Here is a 21026-nt window from a genome sequence, read left to right on the forward strand (position 1 = left end):
AAAGGGCCACTTCATGTGGTCGACATTAGCCAAAAATGTGATAACTTTTCATCTTTGATTTGTCTATTACAAATTGATTTATTGTTTAATTTTTAAATGTTTTATGTGGTAACATGCTCAGACGAGTTTGATCATTTGCCAAATGGATGCCAAATTCAAAATGGCCGACTTCCTGTTGCGTAGAGGCCATGGTCCTGATAGACTTTATTGTTCATCTTGGACTGTGACATTTGTGAAATTTGGTGCAAATTAGTTTCTGCTTTGCCCTACCGAGTTTCATCTTTGGGGGGCGCTACTGAGCCATTTTGCACCACTTTTATGCATTTCCCTTATTTTATGAAAGTTTTTGCCAATGTGATCCCTTTGGATGAAACTACTGACTACTGACATAGGCTACTTATGGAAAATAAGTCAGCATTCTTCTATTGTACAACAGTGCACCATTTAAATTACCACAATTTATCATCTTCACTTCCATTACGTTGCAAAGCATTAATGTGGAAAGGTAACACTGACAAATGAGGCCCCATTGTTTGTTTTCAGTGTTGTCTTGAAGCAGCACAATACACAATTTACAGAGCTTTACACTGCTGCTCTGTCATTTGAAAGTTTCATTTTAGCTCCTGTGTAATTTTACTTGCCACCTCGTCCATAGAAAAAATTAAAACCACTGCTATTGAGCTGCTCATAAAACTAGGATGTCTTTGCATTAAAAGATTCAATGGGTGCATTAATTTTTCCTTAACACTCGTCAAAAGATCTTTACATATATCACAGCAGAAAGTAATCCCTCTATTCTAGTAACAGGATGCTGCATGGTGCCTTTAGGTTCTGAAACCATCTGCAAGCACAGACAGCAGCGGGGGTATCATTATAATTTTTTTCCAGTTGACTTCCGACAGCTTTTCAAATAGCACAAACCCATGGATGTTTGATTCACATTAAGCCTTTATTTAGCAACCATAGAAATCCTGTCATCGATACCCAAATGTCGGTAAAACAAAACTAAAACCTACAGCAGATGCATCGTAACAGATTCGGAATAAATATTCAGTGTTGTGATTATGAAGGAGGTAAGGCTTGCATAGTTATAGTGATGCACATGCATTTATTGCGACAGTTTTTTTTTTTTTTTTTTTTTTAAATCAGACCAATGCACATTGCACAATAAATCGGGCTAATGATGCTTAATTATGGCAAGACGTACAACACGCACACAAACACACCAATCTTTAAGTGCAGAGCCAGAGTCCCTGCTTTAGTGTAATTAGGAAAATAGTGCTACTGTGTCCACAGAATTAGGTAGACGTATGTAACAGCCTCTATACAAAGCTAAATATTTTAAACATTTATTTTGTAAAAGTTGTACTGCTGCAGTATCTTTCTCTAGAATATGGTGAGATTTACAATCAGCTGCAGGGAACATTGCAACTGGGCAACATTTAAACACTAATCACCTGTAGCACTCGTAGTGCAAGGGTGGTGAAAACAACAGCAAATGCACCCGAGGTGTCCATTTTAATACTTTGCACTGCATATTCATATGCCTGCACAAGTAGAATCAGTGTCAGTGATGCTGCCTCCTACCGTTTTGTCTCAACGCAATGAAGATTACAAGGAAAATGTTTCAACTGTGCACAAACTGCACACAGTTAAAAAAAAAAAACGAGGTCACTGTTCAAAACACGCCATCTATCAACGAAAACAATGGAATATTCCTAAAATACGTTCTAGTTTTTCCAGTATATGCCTAAGAGTGGCTGAAAACCTCAATAAATGAGCAAAAGAATGCTTTTGTGCTCAATTATTCACACATGACTAATTGATTTATATATGCCTCCGCCTTCATTTGATATTTTACCGCCACTTTAAAAAGACAAGTTTGAATCCAGTTCACTCTACCTGATGTAACTTGCACATACGCTTACGCCAGGAGCCGTCGCTCAAAGCCCAAGTACGGCAGACAGAGTCCAAATGTGGTTAAAGTAGATTCGAGATGATGTGGGTGTGTTTTTACTTGCTAGTAGATATTAGGTAGCTGAGTGCAGTTCCTGTCCCAGTAGCTTTTCAAGTAGATCCAGTCCTGAGCTTTGTTGTGAGGGTTAGGTCCTTGCTGAAACCACCTGTAGAGATTGAAATAAGACTAATTTAAAGTGAGCGCAAAAAGGGGCTGACGGAGTTGGGTAAAACTTTCTAATAAGTACACACTATTAGCATTAGTTAAACATTAATAAATATTGAATTCATCATGTATAATGCGTGAATACTCAGTGTGTCGTTTATAAACACAGTTATAAATGTTTTACTCATCCCATCAGCTGAGGAACAGTGTCCAAATAGCTGCAGTACTCATGACAGTTATGTCATTTATAACTGTGTTTATAAACAGCATACTAATGAGTATTCATGAGTTATAAGTGATGAATTCAAGATTAATGAATGCTTAACTAATGCTAATAATGTGTACTTGCTATAAAGTGTTACCACAAATTGTGACTATTCAATATCAGATGCCAGTCTCGCATGAGTGACATCGACTAATGCTTTCAGTAAAAAAAAAAAGAAAAAACAAACACAGCACACAGATTGCAGTTGTGCATTTTGTCCTGGGGATGGTGGTGCAGCACCTCACACACAAGCAAACTACAGCAAAAAAAAAAGAAAAAAAAAAGAAGCAAACCTTGGGCCAAGTGCAGTGTTCCTTTTCAAGTATTAAATAGGGGAAGGCACAGTGGATAACACAAAACAATAAGGAGCCGTTTAGTTCACACTGACCCATATTTATCAAATGGATAATGACATCAGGGTGACTTTTCCGTGTCACTAACCTCGTTTTCCATTCCTCTGTTGACTTGGTGCGATTTTTCCGGGCCATCCTCTGTTTCTCTTCGAGCCTCTTCTTCTCTGCACTCGCCAGATCTATGAGCCACAGACGCACAAGTGTGAACACGGCGACAACAGGTGGTGTTGCATCATGACTGCAGGGGGGGGCTCAAATCGAGGTCGCGCACACACCGTACCTATATCGCCGCTCTCCATGGCGCGTATGTCAGGTCTGAGGCGACTGTCTGTGGACGGAACGACTCCCTCCATGCTCGTCTCCAGCTCGTTCAGCTGCATGGCGAACGTGGAGAACGCATAGAACTGCCACAGAGAAAGAGAGAACACACATTTTCAGGTTTCTAAGTTGTTGCAAACATCCCTCCAACTTCATTTCTCATCTTCTCGTACCTTTGGTGAGTTCTCTGGTCGAGGTGTAATCTTCCAGAGGAGCTCACTGCCGGGGATCACCTGGACTGTCTCAGCGTCAGGTGGGGGCATCTCTTCTGGCTCTTCATCCACACTGCTCTGGAGGCCACAAAGACACAAACACATAAGTTGACCAAATGGACACAAAACATGTCAAAACACATTGTGTGTTTATATATTTTTTGTACCTGTTTACTGCCATTTTTATCATCTGAATTCTTTTTGTCAGACTTCTTGTAGGACTCAAATGTAGCAGTGTCGACAGTGTACAGACATTCGGTCCATTTGCCATATACTGCACAGACCTTCTTCTTGCTGCAAAGAACAACACATTTCAAATAATGTACATTCATTTAAAACGTAGAACATTTGAATATATATTGACATATCAATTACATGATGTTAATTTAACAAAGACTATACCTTTTATCTAGGATGTACCCCTCCACTTTATGGAGCTCTTTTCCAAACAGGCCACAGGGCTTGAACATCATGCTGCATCTCTCTCCAGTCCTGCCACAGAACCACAGACTGCTTACCAATTCTCTTCGTCTATCCTTCTCTGAGCTGAGGTTTTCAAACATTAATTATCCCTCTCGCGCTCCTCTATTCTATCTGGCAACTGTCCCAGTTCTGCTCTCACAATCAATAAGCTGGATCCAAAAGTGGATCAACACTTCAGTGCAGACAGAGCTCAGAATAAAGAGAGCTATTCTATGAACCCAAGTCTTAAACACAGAGAAAATAATAATGCAAATGTTCTTTTACTTGTGATTGATCACTTCCACATTGCCGTACTGCTCAATCCAAAGTTGACCAACAATGATATTGTGGACACAGCAGGTGGGGTTTGTCCAGGTGTAGGCCTCATTATACCTGCAGAGGGAAAAAAATAAGACAAAGAGAAGATGATGCGACCTCAAAATGAATCAAATCACACTTGTAAAGCAGCTTAAGACGATGTACTAACTTGGGGAGCTCCAGTGTGATGACTCCCTTGGGCTCCGCTTCTATGCTCTTTCCCCAGAACTTGAGTTTGGGATAGATGGAGCCATGGAACACAAAATCCTCCTTGAGGCCCTCGGCATGAAAGGCACTGACTGGAGGGTGATGGCTTACTTGCTCTGATACCCACCGAAAGCCCAAATCGTCTCTGATGGAGAAAAAAAAGATAAAACATTGCTGGTGCTGCAGGGAAGCCCGTTGAATAATACAAATGTTCACAAAATACTTTGTGCCAAAGTGTGCTCGCAACAAGTCATTTGCAAATTTGAGGTTGTGCGCCGTCTTTACCTGATGAGTTCAAACGTCTCCCCCAGTAGAGGGTTGAAAGGTTTCCCAGTCCTCTCCCACTGTGAAGCTACAGCTGACACGGCAAACGCTGCAACACACTATTACAGGCAACTGAGTCAGTATTTGATAAAAAATAGGATATGAAACACGCTGTAGGTCCCAACATATCGAGTAAATATTCAATTTAAAAAGACACAGAGCATGAATTTAAAAAAAAAAGGACATAAGGATGTATTTGATAATTTGACAAGATTCAAATGAGTACCGACACATTACCTAGGAGATTAAACATTAGATTTGTATGTCAGTGAACACAGTCATTGGGATACCTTCATCCTCTCCACAGAGTCTGTTGTGGTATTGGCCTGGTGGATGAGGTAGGTGTGCTCCATGTATTCCGTTATCCTCTGGAGGAAACTCAGAGGCTCATTAAACACCACAGGCATGGCAATCTTTGACAACTCCTGAAAGAACATTCAAAGTAATTCAAAGTGAATGTAGAAGATGAAGATATTAGGTACATCTGTTCAAACTTAAATATCCAAGTACATAGTCTGGTTGTTGGTACCTCATGGACTAATCTATTTGGTATTTCCATGCACATTATCATTTCATTTTCATTCTCTGGGGTTTACAGATTAAAAAAACAAACAGGAAAGACCATATAGGGTCGAAATGACAACTCAAATAGTGACTCAAATATCTAGTTACAACCAATTTATGCAGAAAACGGTTCTGCATATATATCAACTCAACGGCCATTTGCTTGTTCTCTAAAGCGTTTTAAGCATACAGTAATATCTTGTGTGTGTCTGCATATCTTGCCGTTCACAGGATGGTTAATCCATGTTTAATTAGGGAACAAAACATTATTAGATGTAATTAAATGTAATTAAATCCAGGCAGGGTCTGGGGCGCAGACACCAACAATAATGGCTGACACATCTAATGGTAAAGAGATAATGAGGATGCACTGATTTATCATGGTCTATTTTTGAGCGTAGTTCTTATTCAACAAGAATAAAAAACAGCTGTATCGTTGTTTCTTCATGGATTAAAAGTGTTTGTGGTAGGTGCTCTCTCTCTTGTTCTCACCATGCCAATGCATTTTTTCAGGATGCTCCAGATGCTGACATCATTCCTGGAGAACATGGGAGTCGGCAGAGATGTTCTATGGGAGGGTAAGACAGGACGGGGAGGACAAAACATGGTCAACTGTGAGAGATATTTGCATTTAAAGAAATTGGTCCATTTCTGTTTTAACCATGCCATCCATCTACATCCATCAAGTGCTGGCCATATATCTACACCTCAAGGAGCGATTGCGACACATTTCGAGTGACTGAGCATTTCGAGTGACGAAAGATGTACACATCATTAAAAGTTTCCAAAGTGGATTACGCACCTAAAAATGAAACCCAGCGAACCAGTAGGAGTTCACATTTGTAATTTAATCACAATCACGATTTTGGCTTCTTGCGAATGTGAATGTGTGATATTGAAAATGCACGAACAGCTGCAGCTCCAATTAAGTTTCCTGGATGCAGTCTGGACATAACTTGCCAAAGTACAGGAGGAACAACATTAGCAGACACCAACGTTTTTTTTTTTTTCTTTTTTCATCTCTCCTTTCTGTCTCACTCTTGTGAGGCGGGGGGGAGAGAAAACTGGGTCATACACTGCAGGGTTCTGAGAAACCACAAACAAAGTACATGCAAGCATTGTGCACAATACTATTCGTTTCTGTCCTATAGAGCTGCTTAAATATCACACACTGGCCCTTTAAAACGTGCAGAGCAGATAACATAGCTTGACCCACCATTTGGAAACAAAGTCATCCGACACCTGTAAACTGTCAGCTGGTCTGCTCAAGTCTCATGCAATATCTATGATAGGACGTACTACTGCATGTGTGGTGGGTTTTCAAGACGGGCAGAAAGATCCACTCATTTCACCTCACTTCTTTAGCATATTATAAGGTTATGCAGCATTTATATTAACAGTTAATGTTCAAATGTGTTGTCAAGGCTTTGATACATAGCCGCCCTCTTATACTCTCAAAATAAAACTCACAGGCTAATTTGGCCTAAGAGCAGAGTTTCTCTTATAGTCTTGCTGACGGCTGTAGGGTGGACTAATTAACAGGTCTGCTGGATGGAGGAAAATGAAGAAAACGCATAAATAAAAGCCATTAATTTAGCTAAATGGACAGTACTATCCTCCACAGAGCATTTTATCATGGAGATCTTTCTTTCATTTGACTAAAATATGTCATTGGATGTATATCATCCAATCTACTTCCATTTCTTCTATAGCTGTGTTTTTGATGTGCTGAAGCTTTGAAATTCTGTTTTAAGCTAAATTAGAGCACAGTTGATCTACAGTATATCAGTCTTGGATGAACTGACACATTTACACTACTTTATTCTGACAGCCAAGTCAGATTTATGCATTTTATTTTAGAGAATTTATGGTACAGCAAATAAAAAGCATCAGGGGAAATGGAAAACAACCATCTACAGCCAACCAGGAGCAACAGTGTCTTCAAATGACAGAAATTCCAAATAAACAGATACCTCATAAATCTGTAATGCACAACATACGCACACACACAGGCAACCAGTCAGCGAGCCCCTTTCGTCCAACTCCTACTCTGAGCCAGTGCGTGTTTAATTATTCATTGATCACTTGTTGGATTAAGGAAGCGAGACCAGGGCAGAATCAGTTTTCACAGAAATGGAGGAAGACAAATCTTTCAGGATTTAGGTCAACTGTCTGAGAGTTTGATGTGTGAGAAGAAATTACAACGACTATGGCATTTACTTTTGTTTGCTACCTCTCTTCAGACAGACATACTAACCATCACATGTGTAAAAAAATGTTTAATATTAACTCTGCTGTGATAATTATCCATAACAAAGGCTGGTGCATATTAAAACACTGAATAGGTTGCTAAGCACTCAGTCTGGATGTCTTCATCTCAGTGCCAGGGTTTCAGCCAGTAAACAAGCATGACATCATAACTGGAGCATATCCCACCTGTGCTTCTTGACTCCGTTGCACTGGGCTGGTTGGTTGCCATGGTTACACTCCCCTGACATTCCGGCAGGCCCCTTGAGTGCGCTGGGATGGCAGAGGCTGCTGAGAAGGGGGGCGTCTCTCCCCTCGTCCTCTTCACAGGAGTGACTGGCCACAGACAGGAAGCCGCTCACAGACAACTCTGACTCCGAATCTGTGGGACGGTGACGGGGAGCAGAAGCCAGGTCACGCCAAACACACTCTCCCTCACACGCACACAGGTTTTTCAGGCAGCTCACACAGCTGCAGCCTCAACGGTAAACTGTCTGAAAATAACTACCTGTGCTCAGGTTCCTCGCCAACCTCTCCCTCCCTGCAGTCAGCCTAACCCCACCTGAGGATTGTGTTCCAATGAGATGCCACAAACAGGCTTCATTTCCTCCAACATTGTTTGCTCCGTGCGTGCCGGGTTCTACTCCTCCCTTCACCACCACCGTCAGGTAAAACAATGGGAGGATCGTATCTGTACGCTATAATGGAGAAGTGTATGCTAATGTCTCTATTGCAAGTACGTGTTGACAGATTGTGTTATTTCAACCACTGCAGCTCCATGTTTGTGGCAGAATGTAGCATCATGTGGTCGAGAATTAAACAGCTCATCCTGTGAAAATTCTCTTACATATGCTGAGCACAGTTTGGAGACTGTATTGAATGTCTCTGGCCAGTAGATAACTCTGGGCAATCTATGAATAATGCAATGGCTCCTGAGAAAGATTGCTCCACAGTGCACAAACATGTTGTAGAAGGAAGTCTGCTGTTCATAATCACCACGGCGAGGCTTTTCGGCTATACAGAGGGGGCAAACTTGATGTGTGTTTTTACCACAGACTGCATTTGCTGACGCAAACTGTGCATGGAAAAAAAACCCACCTACAACAACCAAGCACTTGCCTGTTACCCTCGAGTATAACAACAGAGGACAGAGTCAATGTTGTCTGCGCTATCTCTGAGACAGGCGTAGTGCCAGTGGTCTGAGTGACACTGCGTAGACGGGCGCACGCATGCAGACTATTATTTTAAGAGAGTACAAACTGCTGCTGGAGGCATTACATTCATATGTAAATATGCGTCACATGCTGCTCCGTGGATTTACCCTGTAACATGTTTATCATGGAAGCCTGACATCCTCCAATTAAACTTTTCAAGTATTAAAGTTTGTTGTGCAGCAGTTACAGAGAATGCCTTTCTGTCTCCTGTCTTAAATGGCAAAGCATTGCCTCCAACTGTCAACCAGCAGAATCCAGTGAAACCGACTGTGAGGGAATGTATATCATTACACCGGCGTGCATTTGTGCCTGACACAAACAAAATGAGGAAGCATGTGAGGCAAAAACAATGCCCCACACGCTCCACAAGATCTCTTCATACAGTCTGCAAAACAGACACCAGTGTCTGTGAATGTGTACGGTAAAAATACACAGCCAGTAGAGTTGACAGTAAATAGCTGGTCAACATGAAATGACAGCAGTCTCTCTTTTATACTGAGGACGTCTCGCCACTAACTTTGGCTACAGCTGTGGAAACTGTCAAATCTCTCCCATTAAAGAGGAGTTAAAATAAAAAATCATGGATGTGCATCAATGGATGCCAGAATAATACACACGAGATGAATCAATCTCTGTTCTTTGTTTTACAGGCAGATAAAACACATGATGTGTCAATAATACATTTTGTGATTTTAAAATGAGATCACGAACAAGACAAACTACATTAAACACGTCTGATTGATTTTGACCCCAATAAGAATCTTGCTTCTTAATAACGTGACTAACTGGCGCTGCTGACCTGACTCAGCATCATAGAAGTCATCTTCGGTGAGAGCACTGAGGGTAGACGACCTCCTGCCTTTGCCCAGGGACTGCTTGATTTCGTGGTGCTCGGTCGCCAAAGTTTGCAGAGCTTCAGTCAGAGCTTTGTTCTTTTCCACCTCCTGCTCCACCTTCAGGCTCCACACCTGCACGCACAGAAACGGACGGAAACGGAGATGATGCTCAATGTATTTTGACCCAAAAGTTGTACAGAGTACAGCGTGACTGGCAAATATTTGATTGTGATGTCCGATCCCTCCTCTATCCCCGTTCAAAGATCTGGTTTCCTCCAGTCGGAACCAAACACCCCAGTCTCCAAAAGCTCTGTAGCCCTGGCCGGAGTCTCTTCAGAGCAACCTGAGCCAGGCCACTGTGGAATGAAATAGATCAGTTTCCTATTGTCTAACCATGTTGTGTCGCCTCTTATACAAAGTCAACTGTTGCAAACAAAATCATAAATAGTTAGATCGTGGCTTAGACAACGTCTTCTTAAAACTTTAAAGGACATTAATGAACTGACTTTACATATTAAATGCCTTCCCCAATATAAAAAGCATTTATTTTGAAACATTGTGTGCCTAATACTGAAGTAGGGGCAGTATTTCAGTGATCATGGAGGTAATCATGGAGTAACAAATGCTGCAGACTCATAAAAAAAAAAAAAAAAAAAAAAAAATGTAGTCAGCAGATGGACAAAGCAAGGAAATGCTGCATAACACGTTTTAGGCATTTACATATTTGCTGATTCTTTTTTCCTGATCAGCAAACTGCCACCACCCCATCAATTTGTAATAAATATTCATGTGATTCCAACTGGAGAATATACAGTATGTTCAATTGGTTTTGTACCCCTAGGCTTGACTCAATAATAATTGACCTCCGCCAGGAGGTATACGTTTTCGCTGGAGTTTGTCTGTTAGCAACATAACTGCAAATTCACGGACGGATTTTGAAATTTTCAGGAAATGTTAGCAATGGGACCAGGAACAAGTGATGCAATTTTAGGCATGATCGTGTGTGTGTGTGCGCGCGTGTCGTTTGGCTGAGCTGCCTCGGCGGAGTTCTGCGCTCTCGGAGTGCTTTTCTAGTTCATTTTTACACAAATTTTGAAAAGGTGAGGATGATTAAAGTGCAACAATGAATAGATACCACACCTCTGTGACATAGTTAATGTTGTCATGTTGTCATGTTGTATAGATTACTTCTTCCGTCCCCGCTCGTCGTTATATACTGTACTTAAAAACAGAAATACTCTCTTACACTCTTGTCTTTTGCCAAGATTGTTCTGTAACTGTCGCTGAAGCTGACAAACAGCTACTTTCACATGAGGTTCAACTGCTGTGTGAACGCCTACAGTCAAAAGACACAATTAACACTTTCACACTTGCAGTGATCACACCGTGTGATCGACCGTCGGAAAAACACATATTATATTATTTGTAGAGGTAGAGTGATTAATTCGTTGGGCCAACTAATTGAGCTCAGTTTTGTCATTTCGGAATAATCAGTCCTGGGTCATTATTATTTAATTCATATTAATAAGAATTACTAATCAAGACTCTTTATTGTTATTTTTTTGTTTCATTTATATGTTACCTTTATTTAAATGATATAAATGCACTGTATTGCAGACACAAAATCAGATTGTAGAGACAGATCCTAAGTGTTGATCAATAAGTGTTTATCTAAGCAATTTGGTGCAGCATTTACCATTATTAAACTACTATGTTCTATCAGCTGGAGTAAAGAAAAAGCGGCCAAACGTGTAAACCAAGAAAATATCGGCATTATTAATAAATTATTATCTGTACTGTTTTCCTCAAAGGATTAGTATCAAGCATAGGATAACGCATATCAGTCGACCTCAGTCTGGTTTGGACAAGATTTAAGTTTGTGCTGAAGAAAATATTATTTCATAAAACATTTGATTTTTTGCCAAACATAACCTTTAATTGCATTCTTAATACACAATAGCAAAATCACATAGTGACACAGGCTGCTACTAGACATGGATGTTAAATGAACATGAATTTAATATAGTGTAAAGTAAATCAGCTCACTGTGACGAATCCCTGTGTTGACGCTCCCTGTCCCAGGTACTTGGCTTTAGAGCATATCCACAAACAGTACACTTTTGTTTTGGAAGTATCCCAGTGAGCTCATTCGCTCTCACAGCATCCTCTCGCCTGAGCACAAACAGCTCTATTTTAAGCCCTGCTGAGGCTGTGTGCTGGAGCTGTTGCTGGAGCCTGGGAGCGATGCTTCTCCTTGGCTGCCACCCCAAAGGATTGAGCTTTTATTTTGTTGTCAAATCTGCTTTCACTGCTGTTGGGGAAGTGATCTCGGGAGGAAACTAATTGTGACTGTATATAAAAACGACATGCATCAATAAGCAAGTGAAAAAGTATATAAATATATTATATATGCATATTGTATATAGATCTCACAGATCTCAAGTTCAAAAAGAAGAGGGACGGTACAGTCTCTCTCTCCTGGGATAACATGCCAGTCTGTCAGTAACATAAAGTGTACTGTATAGAAAAAAATTGACATAATCTTCTGGGATGCGCCAAGCCTAACAGGAAAAGAGAATATAATTATTGAATAACCACTGGACGGCGACTCTGCAAAATGATCTTTGTGCGAATGGAAGTCTACGGGAATGTCAATTTTGTAAATGATGTTCCCATTTACAGTAAAATAGATGATGAAGTACAGCACACAAAAGTGACCGCCAGTGTGATCGACAGCTGACAACCTCAACATGGCACTGACTTAATACCACATCTCTAAGCTTCAATAGATTAAACCATGAGTCTATGGATCGAAATCCAACTACACTTTGTAGTCCCACCATTTCCCAGAGGTTTAAAGATAATCTTCTTTTTCATAACAATGTAGATCCAAGAGCATGAGTAGGTGTAGAGAAAAGAAAATACTTTTATCCTGCACTGCCAGATCTGCTTCTCTACGAGTCATTAAAATGTGGTTTCACGCCGTATGCAAGACTGCATTTGTTGTCTTTATAGATGTGAAAACCTGCTCCCTCTGAAACACCAGAGGTTGGAGTCATAAATCTGCTGGATTTGCAAGGATTGCCTATGTGTAGCTCAATTTTTATTACAAAAAAACCTCACCCTAAATGTCTTGTGGTCTCCTACCAGTCACCCAGTGTCTTGCATGTGTGTAAATATGGCACCTTCGCTTGCTTTCTTCAGTTTTGCAGCAGCTGCTGAAATGGGTCAGACTGTGTTTACACTGCTCAAGGGCAACACACTAATGGCTGCAAAACCCTTTGAGATATGAACTGCGTTTCTCTACGACACATCTGCCTGAAAGTCGGAACACAATTACCACAGCATGTGACGGCTTCGCGTTACGTACGGTGGAGAACAAAATGTGTATAAGTGGCACCGGCAGAGGCATCCGTGGCAGGACAGCAGCAGTGTTGGATTAAAGTTAATACCGCCTAATACCGCCAATCTCAGCAGCACTGGAGAAAAAATAATCCAGTTAGTGCGTGTAGTAGCAGAGGCTTAGCATGAAACCAGAATCTAGAACATGATTATTATTTTTTTCTATATCACAAATTGATTAAAGGTCCATAGATGTGGTGATGACAGTGATACAGTGTACATCCTCAGCCTCCCAGTGATAACAATAGCATTTCCAAACATAATATAGTATGTGACAGAACTGTAAAACTTCTTAAAATGGTCAAAAAACAACTACATCTTAAAGTATCTTAAGTATTCAACACATTAAAGGCACATTCATCCGTTTCCTCCATAATCTGAATCATTATTTATGACATTCTAAGATGACCTCATTAGCCAGTTATCAGTTAAAAATAAGATACATTTCGCACACAAGCTGTGGATAATTAAATCCACAGTAAAACACTCACTAATTTCTGCTTCACACCAACCCTCGGGGCAAAAAAACCCCACAAAACTAAAACATCAGAATACACCGAGTTGATGGCCAACTTCAAACACCTCCTGTTCAGTCACCGGGGACCAGTCCACAACAAACAAAGCCAGTTATTCAGCTCAAGAAAAACAATGAGAGGAAAGCAGAGGTTTGGTTTGTACCTGTGCATGTGCCGGATGAAAGTGCCGATACCTTCTCTCCTTCGTCCTGTGGACAAATGCTCGGATGATGTGGCATGTGGAATTGTGCCTGTGAGCGTGTATTTTCACTGAGCGAGGATGAAAGCATGTAACGCCAGCTGAGCCTGTGAATATGCATACACTCCAGTTCTCTCGCTCAATGCACAGCCGTTCCCTAGAGCAGGTGAGTGTGTGTGTGTGTGTGTGTGTGTGTGTGTGTGTGTGTGTGTGTGTGTGTACTTGTATTTGTTCTCACATTAGAACATTTTCTGACATAAACACCGACATCGTCAGGACCAGAAGTCCCCAAGGAGACCAAAACCTGGTCCTAATGAGGCTGAACTTAATTCCTGAGGAACTGGTTAAGTTTAAAGCTAAGATTTAAATTATGATTAAGTTAAGGTGAAGTTACAGTTGAGGTTAGGGATAATGGCAAATGAATAGAAGTCAATGCAGTGTCCTGAGAGGAATAGCTGCTCATTTCTGTGTGTGTGTGTAAGTTCACACTGATCTGCAAGCTGAACGCAGACCTAAGCATAAAAGCGGATCTCGCCCGTGTCCTTTCTACAGACATGCATTGACAGTGATTACCACACTGCTTCCTCCAGGGGGACAGACAGCACCGCGATTAGGACAGGCGTGCGTACACACACTCGCACTCACACTCACACTCACACAAACTTCAAATCTGATTAATATGAGGGAGGACACGTGGGGGGAGGAGCTCAGCACATGTGTGAGGATATAGGAATCAATGACATAAGGATTCGGAAAAACTGAATGAGCTGCAGCGAACAAAGAAAAGTAGCAAAGCAAACACACAAAAAAGATTATTTATGGCTTTTCCTAAACACTTCCATATGCTCCATAAATCCTAGCACATATTTTAAGTGTTTTATTATATGAAAAAAGATAAATATTATTACTGAACTGCAGTGTTATTTTTAGATTGCCTGTGTGGGTGTTTTCCTTACCTCTTCTTGTTTTGACAACAGTTCAAGGCAGAGATGGAGGGCGGCACAGGTTTCACTGGAAAGCTCACAGGTCTCCTTGGCTTTCAGTAGAAGAGGAGCAGCCAATCCTTTAAAAATGGGGGGAAAATGCATATAAATACACTATAAAGTGTTTTTTTCTCATTATAACATATTCATGTAACACAGCTTATAAAGTGGCAAATCTTAATTAGCACCGCTGTTCCCAGACTTTGGGAATTATTTAATGTCTGAAAATTGTATGCAGCTCAACGACACCTTAAATTACACCTGTAAAGATGATTGACACAGATAATAAAACATTAATTATGCGTCTGTCTTGTCAGTCTGTGTCACGCTTAAAGAACAGCTGATCTTTGCGATGAGGTAAAACAGGTGCCACACTATGATTTACTAATGATTTGCCCCGACATACTTATAATGGTCTTGATGGCATGGCTTTGGTTTTTCTATTACTATATTATCCTAAGTGTATAAAATGTGTAAGTGCAGACAAGTTCTGCTTGTAGTTCACAGGAGGGAATATCTATCTAAATGCAAGTTGAGTGTGTGTGTGTGTCTGTGACGGGCATATCTCGCTGACCGTTAGTCAGATCGCCCTAAGATTTTGGATATGGTTTGAGCATGGCCCGATGGTGTGCATCCTTAATTTTCTGCAGTAGGTGGGTGAGACATTTTCACACTGTTCAACACAGAATATGGTGTTATACTGAAACGACGAAGTCGGTGTCCATTCACCAATACACGAGCACATACTTATTTAGCATTAGCATGCTACTATTTAGCGGCCAACTCGGCAAACCTGTTTCCAAAGCAAGGGAGGCAGCGAATAGCATTTGCGTAGCTAGCGGTTTTGTGACCGTCAGCTGGAATCTCTTTACAAGGTGTATTTGATTGGCGGTATGCACATACTTCCTACGAGCACTGCAATAGTTAAACCTAAAGACACTAATAAAAATTGGTATATAATGTGAAATGCAAGTATACTTTATATAAATTATCATTAAATTCCCCATAATCACTCTTGCGGGAGTGTGCCTTTGTTCCCACAGCCCTATGTTCCCACATTTCTAAGAGTTTTTTCAAAATAAGGCCCTATGTTCCCACAGTTCCCGCATTTCTACCCCTGCCTGGTAGTTAAGGGTTCGCCACTCATTCCCGCGGACAGCGATTTGAAAGGAGTGAGCTAGCTTCCAAACTCTCTTGAACTCAAAACCACTACTGGGGTTTCTGTGGAATGACAAACCCTAATACCAAATTTTTATACCTGTACAACAAGCAGTGAAATGTACTCCTGACTTCGCTCCAAGACCGTTCCAACACTCAATTTAAGAAATGTGGGACCATAGGGTTTAATTTTGAGAAAAATCTTAGAAATTAGATGAATCTTAGAAATGTGGGAACATAGGCCTGACCCCACTCTTGCAGCTCATACTTTGGGAATCACTGGTTTAGTGTATTAATAAAGATAATACTGTGTCCAACGTTTGCATTTACAAAACAACAAGAAAAAGAAGGATTAACTCGTTAAGAACATTAAATCGACTGAGGAACAGCAAAACATACTTTGCCTGTGTCATATTAGGCGGTTTGCATAGCTTAATGCTACAGTTGTGCCGTCCCTTGATTGACAGTGGAAAAAAATGCATGGCATTGGCAAATGGGCGTGGCATCATGATGTTGAGTCCACATCCTGGTCCATCAGTCACCAGTGACGGACGATGGCACAGTCGATCTGCACGACCCCTATGAGACAAGTTTGGCACTCACCGAAATCCTCTCCATTCTTCACCATAGACAGAAATATTGCCACTTCACTCTCCAATTTCTGCTGGCAAGTGCTGGCTACCTGCAGAAGCACAGGACAGAGGCACTCACACAGCGGAAGCCTCGTGGCTCAACAAAAGAACAGCAATGAATCACTGAAGCTTCCCTACATGATACGTCTTTACGAACATTTTTATCTCATCTCACCTGAACTGCTTGTCTCAGGTTCCCCACGGCAGCATCACCATCCTCATCACTGCTAATCTGTACTTGAATGCAGTGACGAGTGCTATAGGCTGAATGTGCCTCGAAAGCATCCAACCATTTCTAAGCGGAAGAGTAACATTTGCTTAAGTTATGCAGAAAACGCTTGTCACAATTACACAGGGAGAGAGGCGAGGGTATGGAAACAGTGTGGAGAATCTCACTTTTCTTGTCGCCACTGAATTTGTCTTTGAGGAGACCTTAAAAGAATGCACAGTGTTGTCAAAGCAGCGGACTGTGAAGAAGCAATGATCCCATGGTTTGATCTGGAACGACAAAGGAAAGAATCACCTCGAGTGCAACGTGAGCACAGGATCGATGGAGGTTAATCAAATCATACACTCAGTCTAACCCAGAGGTGTCCAACTCAAATGACCTGGGGGCCAATGAGCGTCTAGTCAGGTCAAAAGGAGGTCGATCTAAAGAAAAAAACACTGCTCTAACCCTCTTCTACCTACCACGCAGTAGGCTTGTGTTAGAGAAGTACATCCCTGTTTTCTGACACCAGCCAGAGAATCAGCCCTGGAATTAGAAAGAGATGAGAGAGCACACAGTGTCCTGACATGATGATTACAGATGCAGACATCCCAGTTTTCACTGCACTGATGAACTAATAATGATCCACAACATCTCAAGAAGTATTTTTCCTTGCAGTGATGGAGTCAGGAATGGAGTAAAACCAGAAATACTTCTAAAATGGCTGATACATTGTGTACAATATACAATATACATGTAAGTACAGTAAATTAAAATGATATTGTTTGATATCTTACTGTCTGTGGTACCAGGAGAGCGTTCCATTTTCAATTACCACCCAGTGGGATCGCCATCCAAGAAACCGTGAACTCTGTTGGTACATAAAGTAAATGACACATTATAAAATTTTGATTGAAAATGTTCCCATTTTAGGATCAATTAAAAAACAAACAAAAAAAAACAACAACTTATTCCACCTTAAATGTATATGGTGTAGAAGAAATGGTCCAAGTTTCTAATATTGAGAACAAATTAATCAGTTTAAGACCTGAAAACAAACACACTGGTACGTGCGAAATAAAGGGTTCACCAAGGCAGTTTGATTTATAATTAATTTGATATTGTGTGCTGTCTGTGCCATGAAATGTAGTGAATCTGAACCATAAAAAAAAAGAATTGCCTGTGTTATTAAGAGAAGACAACAATACACTTCAACATCTGGGTACCTTCCAAAGAGGGCCTTCAATCTTCTGAACCCCTCTGTTCACTTCCTTAGTGGGAGGGGGAAATAATAACTGTAAGACTTTGTGTGCAGACAGAGTGCAGACACAGACTGATTGACAGTTTTCAGTGGGATCTGAGATGCTGTATTTTTATTTTGATGGATTAAAACAAAAAAAAAAAACATTTTCAAAATGTACTTCCGAGCTTTGTGCCTAGCCCTTATAAATGTTACACCATGATTGTGCAAGGCTCATCTCATCGAGCTTCCAAGGAAGAGCAAGGAATGCTGACTAGGTTTTTCCTCAACAGTTTCCAGACCTCAAGTGAACATTCAGTATACAGAGACAAAGAGATTCATGGTTTAAAAAGAATGTGTGCTTTTCGGCAAGCTGCAATATCACAAAAACCACAAGACCACAAACCACAAAAAACACTTTCCTAAGAGACAATGCAAACATTAAATCTGTGATTAAGGTGATATTAGAGGGCTGAATCTGAGAACTAAGGTTCAGCAAATCAAATTTTTTTAGTTAAATACAAATGCACTGGTGCACTATAGGAGAGGCCAGGTGATTAACAAAGCACTCAAACAAAAGAATGAGTTGTACTGTGAGAACCATAGACCTCTAAAACTGATACAGTATATATTGATATACCTGAATATCTTTAAACTAGTGTGTCCTCACCTTGTCCTGATAAGCTGCAACAATGGGTCTGAGTTCATCAGAACACACTAGGTCCAGCGCTGTCTGTTCTGCAACATCAGCCATACAAGTGTGTTATTGTGACAACTTTGTGACTGAAGTGAATTATCAACACAGAATAATCAGAATAATAGAATAACACAGTGCTGAGAACAAGGTAAATAGATGTACCATTGTTGTTCTTGATACTGGGGCTGGCTCCAGACTTGAGGAGCTTTAAAATGCACAGCTTCTGCCCTCTGTAGGCTGCACAGTGTAAGGGTGTATTACCCACATCGTCCCTGCAGTGAATATTTGGAGCTTCCTTTCCACTGAGCTACAGAACAGAATACGGTGAAGTTGAAAACATAGAAAACAGCAGAACGAAGCACTGCACACGATCTGTTCAGACTAAATTGACCTTATTATTAAGGCTAATAATTCTATTGATATTAATATAAATTGAATAACTGATGTCTTCGCTATACTTTTGTGTTTGTTTGTGTGTTAAATATAAACTTAATATAAATCTATAACAACGGTGGACAACATTTTTCTCCAGAGGGACATAGAGAGCAAAGGGCCACACACCAGTATATCTTAATTTTAATTGGACTCACTCTAAAAGGCACCAAGTATAACTATACTTACATTTTTAAATGTGGAAAAAAAAGCTAAAATGAGATGTAGCATGTAATAATAACTATCTGAGATGAAAACAACATAGCGAAACTCAGCAAAGCAAAGCCATGTGTGCTACAAATAATCACTTTTAATCACTCTAACTTTGTGTTCAAGTAAACACAGTAAACTCATTGACACAGTGCACTTCTATGACCTCCTCAAAATAAAAGCCGAGATATTTTTTTTGGAAGTTTTTTTGTTTAGATGCAGGAGTGGGAACTGAAACACTCAGTCTGCGTCATCTCACCTTATGTCCAGCACAATCAGTAACTGTGTAACCACATTATGTCAAATGTACCGTAGGTTTATCATGCTTTTATTTTCCTTTGAGGACATCGTGTGTGTGATCTCTAATCATGACTGATCCTCTAAGACTCTGACATTACACAACACTACATTTTGAAGTAGATTATGCGAATGAAGGCGTTGCTATTAAAATGGCACACGGGCATTCTGCCAAGGTGACGCAAAAGGTCAAACATTCACCAGTTTTGACAGAGTTGTGATGTCCCCCTCTCTGGCCGCCTCCAGAAGCCTCTCCTCCCGCCGCCTCATCTCCCTCCTCTCCGCAGCTGCACAGACAATCACAGTTTGAGAACAAAGGGCAGCCGATCGACACTGATGAGAAGCCATCAGCAAATATTCCCGTCATTCCATTCATACCCTCCAGCATCGTAATGATTTCATCATCCTCCGTGACATCTTTGGGGATTTGAGCGGTTCCATTGATTATGCTGGCGCAGGCATCGTACCGCAGCAACACCAGAACAATCTCCTTAAAAGATCCAAACATTAATTAATTAAAAAGAAATCTGGACAGAACTTGTCATCACGCACGGGCCTCATTTGGAGAGGAGTAGATCTTTGGTGGAGCCTGTGACAGTGATTTAAAATGACTTCAAAGAAAGTAAAGACTGCCTTGAATTACAATGAAGAGCATCTCCTGTTATAATAATACAAAGTGACAGGAAGATGTTTTTTTTTTTTACCTTTCTTCCAGTGTAGGCTGCTTTGTGCAGAGGTGTGTCCCCCATGCTATTCTGCACATTCACATCAGCACCTGCCTGCAAATATGATCCATTATGGAAATATGACAGTGAACATAATGCATGCATGCACATGGCAAAAATGACCATACATGAGCTCTCACCTTGAGTAATTCCTCCACCACGTCTCTGTGTCCAAAGTAACAGGCCATGTGGAGGGGTGTCCATCCTGAGCTGCCTTCACATCTAGCTACAGCAACATAAATAATAATAATACAAAAAAAATGAAATATCTCTGAGCTAAGTGAAGTCAAAGCTTAATTATCACGACATACATCTGCAGTTGACGTTGAGAGGAGTGTTTTGGTCGATCCTGGACTGAAGGAGCTTCTGAATAAAGCAACAAGTGCCTTGTTTAGCATGGAGGAGAAGCTGCTCCTCAGCAGTCTGCACCTCCATTGCTCAGTAATTAAGCTAGCGCACTTGCGCGTCGATAATATTTTAAGCACAAAAAGGTCACATTATTTGGCACAAAGTTGCACGGGAAACAACTTGAGAAACAAGTGTTGAGAAAACACGTCAAAAATCACACAGACTTCCCTGTAGTTCAGTCAGACACGAGACGCTGCTCTCTACCCCCCCGAAAAGTGAGCACGTCAAACAGCTGACAGCAGTTTGCAGCCGTCACGTGACCAAATAGCTTCGGGTCTGAGCAGGGGCGTAGCTAAGATTTCAGCCACCCCAACTGTCAACTCATAGTATTTAAAGTCCCCATGACATCACAATCAACATTTTAGTGATTTATTCACATATATTTTGCTTAAAGGGGACGCAAAATCAACTTTTTAATAATTTAAATCCTTATATTTGGGATTCTGGAGCCCTTATCAGTCGGCAAAGTGTGAAAAAA

At 40.8% G+C, this 21026-nt stretch overlaps 1 protein-coding gene across 1 annotated transcript; it reads right to left on the reverse strand.

Annotated features, from left to right (window-relative positions):
* Positions 1-969: 969 nt before the first annotated feature.
* LOC310927034 (oxysterol-binding protein-related protein 1-like) lies at positions 970-20716 on the reverse strand. Its single transcript, XM_083889272.1, has 27 exons — positions 20452-20716; positions 20281-20366; positions 20120-20194; positions 19794-19905; positions 19617-19702; positions 18639-18783; positions 18450-18517; positions 17766-17810; positions 17337-17410; positions 17022-17085; positions 16728-16829; positions 16507-16626; positions 16303-16381; positions 14515-14621; positions 9406-9574; positions 7582-7774; positions 5638-5713; positions 4872-5006; positions 4543-4640; positions 4220-4402; positions 4018-4125; positions 3673-3762; positions 3438-3564; positions 3232-3348; positions 3021-3144; positions 2829-2919; positions 970-2123 (listed from the first exon to the last, which is right to left on the reverse strand). The coding sequence occupies exons 1-27, from the start codon at positions 20573-20575 to the stop codon at positions 2021-2023; spliced, it is 2901 nt and encodes a 966-aa protein (XP_083745398.1). The 5' UTR covers positions 20576-20716; the 3' UTR covers positions 970-2020.
* Positions 20717-21026: the final 310 nt, after the last annotated feature.

Source organism: Microchirus variegatus, assembly GCF_963457635.1.
Source record: "Microchirus variegatus genome assembly, chromosome: 5".
Taxonomy (NCBI): Eukaryota; Metazoa; Chordata; class Actinopteri; order Pleuronectiformes; family Soleidae; genus Microchirus; species Microchirus variegatus.